Below are 4,912 nucleotides of genomic sequence, written 5' to 3' on the forward strand. Positions count from 1 at the left end.
GATAACAGAGTACAAAGCTTCTTACTCTGTTTCCCCCATTGGTGCTTCTCTTCCAATACCTAACTATGAAACCATCCAAACCAACGTCGAATCAGCGATTTAGGTCTGACTTTTCCGAGGCAACGGGAATCAGCGTTGTCCTCTTAGTATGCATCGGTATCTTTGGGGTTACAAGCGGGGGATGATGATTGATTTCGAGAGATGTATCATCATCACTGGAGGATGCGTTGTTGAGTTTGTCAGAGGCGTTACGATGTTTCCATGGCGCTTCATTCTTACTGTGAGATTAACATTGGAGGAAGCATGGAGGTGATTGACCGTGAGAGGCGGCGGATCTAGAGGATGGAGAAGGGTTAATCACCATGCGGTGGGAGGTGGGTTTCTCGCTGTAAGCAATAACATAGGGAAACGGTGGGCCGGTGGCGGTGTTGTTGAGAGAGAGAGAGAGAGAGAGAAAAGGTGGGTAATTTTTTTGCTTTCTTTAGTCAAAATAATAAGAAATTTCTTAAAAAATATTTATATTGAGGACATATTAGTCATTTTATACAAAAATGTTCAACCTTATAAGACCAAAATCAAATCACAAGGTATTTGAAAATTGACCGCATGATCAAATTTTTTTATATTGATCCTTTTTGTAATTTTGTCTTTTTTCTTTAAAAAAATGATTAATCCCATTTCTTTAAACAAAATTTCAGAATGTTAAAGTTGCGACGTAATTGATATTATGTTTTAAAGTGGTAATTTTACATTTTGTGTAAATTTTAAATTTTAATATAAATTTGGTTCAAATTTAAATTTTTGTTACCAATTTACTGCAAAAAAATATATATAAATTCATATCTCTATAACCTTATAAGTCTTTATAATGGTATATAGAACTTTTTTTTCCAACTTTTTTAGAAAATTCCTTCATAAAATTATTTTTCTAACTTTTGCTTTACTTTATTAGCAAATCAACTTTCTTGATGATTATGTTGTATTTGGAGTTAATGAAATAACAAATTTAAAATCAAATGAAATAATTAAAAAGCAATTAATCAAGTTGAAAAATGCCGCACAATCATCAACAAATATTAATTGTGCAAGAAAATTTTGTTACTATGTAACAAGATGCAAAATTTTGTTGATGATATTTTTTAAATGTTAGTTTCAAAAAAAATATTAATAACCCTTTATTAAAGTTTATATCTTTTGTAACAAGATGTCAAATTTTGTATCTTATGCAACACTTGACATTTATTTGTGATGATATTGACATTTATTTGTGATGATATTTTTTAAACTTAAGTATCTTAATTCTTATGTACCAAGATGTTAAATTTTCTTTATTCTACTAAAAAATTTTGAAATTTAAATATTGGATCACGCAAATAAATAAGTAAAATACCAATAAAATGGTGGTAGCCACTAAAAGTACATGAAGAAACATAAATAAGTCGAGATCAATCTACAAATAAAAACACATATTTAGCACATCTAAGTACTCCATAAACCTCTCAAAAAAAACTCACTTCCAACTAGTAAATAAATCATCATAAACCTTCAAATAAATTAATAAAAATAAACCGCTAGTATCATACTGAAAAAAACCGACCCGGTTGACATCCTTATCCCGGCTGAGTTTGAGCTTCCCAACGCCGGTGCCGGAGCAAGACCACCCGCCGCCACAGTTGGAGCTTCACCCACTGCCATCGGTGCTTGAACTGCAAATGTACAACCATCAATGCAATCAGTACTAGTTAATGAAACGTACAAGTTATGATAGCAAGGAATTTCAGAATCCTTCAACATATGCATCAGAAGTTGTACATAGTCGCTACTAGAAAAAGAGCTTGAATTTTTTAGGAAACAACTAGAACCCGATTCGTTTTTTTGAATATAATGTTCATTGAAGATCAATGGAATGAAATCTAAAGAATCAAGAACATCAGTGGATTTAGTCCCATATATGTTCTCATCTAAGATCTTTCTTTGAATATGGTTTTATGTTTTCGATTCTACAAATTAATCATCATGTGAACAGAAAGTAATCAGAGATCAGATCTGTACATACCAGGAGCAGAAGCAGTGCCGAGACTCACTGGAATCGCAAAAGAAAAATTCATAAATTAGGGTTTATTTCAACAGAGAAATCAAGGTGCCAAAAACAGAGGAAATGAAGAGAGGCTTACTTCCACAGTTAGTAACAGATGGGGCCTTGATATTGCAAGCAGTGGGTAAAGCTAGGGCTTTGGTGACATTCAATGATATGCCCAATTGCGCACTGTTTTTGAATGCTTCACACAAACACTGTGCGTCTGTTTTCAACACCGATTTAAGACCTGAGCAACATGTTCCTTCCGGCGTCTTCACCGTGCTTCCGGCCGTCACGTAAGACAGGCAATCTGCCATGTTCAGTATCACTGTTGAGCAGTCCGCCGCTGGCGCTGGAGCCCCGGTGTGGTGGGCTGAATCGACGAGTCCTGCGTACATCGCCACCGCAGAGATGCATAGAATCAGAACGGCGGTTGTTGTTGCCATTTTCGCCGGAAAACTGTGCTTTTCTGGGTGTGTGTGTGACAGCAGAGAGATGGTTTCAAAATGAGGGTTTTTGGTGATGATAGTGAGACGTGAGATGTTTAAAAGGAGGAGGTTATTTTTTATGGGGCTTCATCGTACTGAAATGGCACAACAGGCCCCTTAACTATTATCATTTGTACTTTTAGTCCTTGACTGCATACTAGATCAACAAAAGATTCATTTTACCAAATAATTGTTTTAATTATTTAGAAGTTCTAACGTAACTATTAACTAGGAGTTCTTCAGTTTAATTCTAAACAAATGAGATATGTAATTATTTGTTGTTCAAAAAAATTGTTTTAACTTTGTTTGAAAAGTATTTGTATGTGTATGTACTATGTAAGCTACCTTTTTTTCATATTCTTCTTAAATGGTGAGATCAAAATTGTTTTAACTTTGTTTGAAACCATTAACTAGAAGATTCTAATCTAACTATTAATTAGGAAGTCTTAAATTCAATCTCAAGCAAAGAAGATATATAATTATTTGTTGTTCAAAAAAATTTATTTGTTTGAAAGTATTTGAGTGTGTATGTACTATGTAAGCCACCTTTTTCCATATTCATTTTAAGTGGTGGGATTAAACATGTTGAGGTTGGGTCGACAGAGGAAATGAGGGTACCTTCATTAACATTATATGGGTCGATAGAGGAAATGTAGGTACCTTCTAAACATTATAATGCCCTTTGTAGTCTACATGAATGTGTAGGTTGAGCAGCTTCATCGACCCGTTTCCCCGTTTCTCCAACTCTTTTTGATATTATTCTCTCTTGTATAATATTTAATGTAGATTGTATCAAAATGTGTGGGTTGAAATAGATGAATTTTCATGTGCTGTAAGCTGAGAATTATGAAAATAAAAATAAAGAGAAAAATTGATGTAGCATCTATATGACATGTAGGTTGGGAAGGATGACTTCATCCACCCTTAGTCCAAATAATCTTTTAAGGACTAAGGCTAAAGATGTGGTGTCAATGGCACCACACTCCACCTCACTAGAACACTTAAACTTGTCATTCTTGATATTTTATGTAAAAGTAAAGGTATGGTGTTGAAACTCATACTTTGGCAAATAGGGTGACATGGATAGATGGGGGGGGGGGGGGAGAGAGAGAGAGAGAGAGAGAGAGAGAGAGAGAGAGAGAGTTAGACTTGAAAATGATGCCAACACAAAAGAAGATCACGTATCGATGTATGGCACTGGCAATCCAGGCCACATAGGATGTCGACAATAGGATCCCCCCCCCCCCTCCAAAAACAAAGTCATTCGGTATTACTTTTAGGCATCCAATTTTCGCTCTACTTTATTTCATAGGATCAACGATCTTTATACAAATATTATTTTACAGACACGACATGACTAATTATTGTTAGTCAATTATTCATATCATATCATACTATATTATAAATGAAACATTTTTCCTTTCACCACATTCATTTGAAACTTCGATACATTTTTCCATTCACGACATTCATTTGAAACTCCCATGACTTTTCAATTTCTTTCTAATAATAATTATAAGTTGGTTAATAAGGTTAAATAAATATCAAACCTAAAGTGTAATCATATATACACTAAATTTCAATATTAAAATAATATATTTACTTCTACTTATAACGTTATGTTTTGTTAGCTTTTAACATATTATACTTAATTTATTAGTTTTAATATATTGTTAGATATAAAACATTATCATTTTAAAGATACAATTTTGAAACATTTTGTATAAAATATTTAACTTATTAATGTGAATATAACATTACAGGATCAACTTAAATATAAATTTTAATTGAACTTAAACAACCCAAAGAATAATTTATAAATATTTGAAAGTGATTAATTGTAGTCTCATTCTAATAAAACAGTAAACAAATAAATTTAAAAAAATTAATTAACAATAACAACTATAAATAACATTAAACCATATATTATATTTAATTTTATTTATGTGTAACTCACGGATAAAAGTCATCCAAACGATTGATATTATGCAATTATAATAGATGTATATATTATCATATAATCCAATATAATTAATAAATTTTATCAATTTAGTATATATGAATTATTATATAAAATTTAACAATAACCTTATTGTTATATTTAAAAAAAAAAAACATATATTTGTAAAGACTTCAATTACATAGGTGTTTTTACGTAACGTGCAGGCATTCGCCTAGAATATGATATATAGGTGATCATATTATATTTAATTTTATTCGTGTATAACTCGCGGGTACAATTATTCAAACGATTGAGATTATGCAGTTATAATATATATATATATATATATATATAATCATATAATTTAAAATAATCAATATATTATATCAACTTAGTATATAAATT

The 4,912-nt window shown here is 31.6% G+C and overlaps 1 protein-coding gene across 1 annotated transcript; it reads right to left on the reverse strand.

The window, feature by feature from the left end:
- Positions 1–1,374: 1,374 nt before the first annotated feature.
- LOC145006175 (non-specific lipid transfer protein GPI-anchored 31-like) lies at positions 1,375–2,619 on the reverse strand. Its single transcript, XM_078965275.1, has 3 exons — positions 2,175–2,619; positions 2,057–2,083; positions 1,375–1,706 (listed from the first exon to the last, which is right to left on the reverse strand). The coding sequence occupies exons 1-3, from the start codon at positions 2,521–2,523 to the stop codon at positions 1,555–1,557; spliced, it is 528 nt and encodes a 175-aa protein (XP_078821401.1). The 5' UTR covers positions 2,524–2,619; the 3' UTR covers positions 1,375–1,554.
- Positions 2,620–4,912: the final 2,293 nt, after the last annotated feature.

This window comes from Lactuca saligna, chromosome 7 (genome assembly GCF_052625555.1).
Source record: "Lactuca saligna cultivar CGN05327 chromosome 7, ASM5262555v1, whole genome shotgun sequence".
Taxonomy (NCBI): Eukaryota; Viridiplantae; Streptophyta; class Magnoliopsida; order Asterales; family Asteraceae; genus Lactuca; species Lactuca saligna.

Bases quoted from the DNA above. Each gene is read 5' to 3' on its own strand.
- LOC145006175 (XM_078965275.1), bottom strand. From the start codon at position 2,523: ATGGCAACAACAACCGCCGTTCTGATTCTATGCATCTCTGCGGTGGCG. The intron at 2,084-2,174 runs GTAAGCCTCTCT...TTGCGATTCCAG, and splicing joins ATCTGTTACTAACTGTGGAA to TGAGTCTCGGCACTGCTTCT. The intron at 1,707-2,056 runs GTATGTACAGAT...GTACATTTGCAG, and splicing joins CGGCACTGCTTCTGCTCCTG to TTCAAGCACCGATGGCAGTG.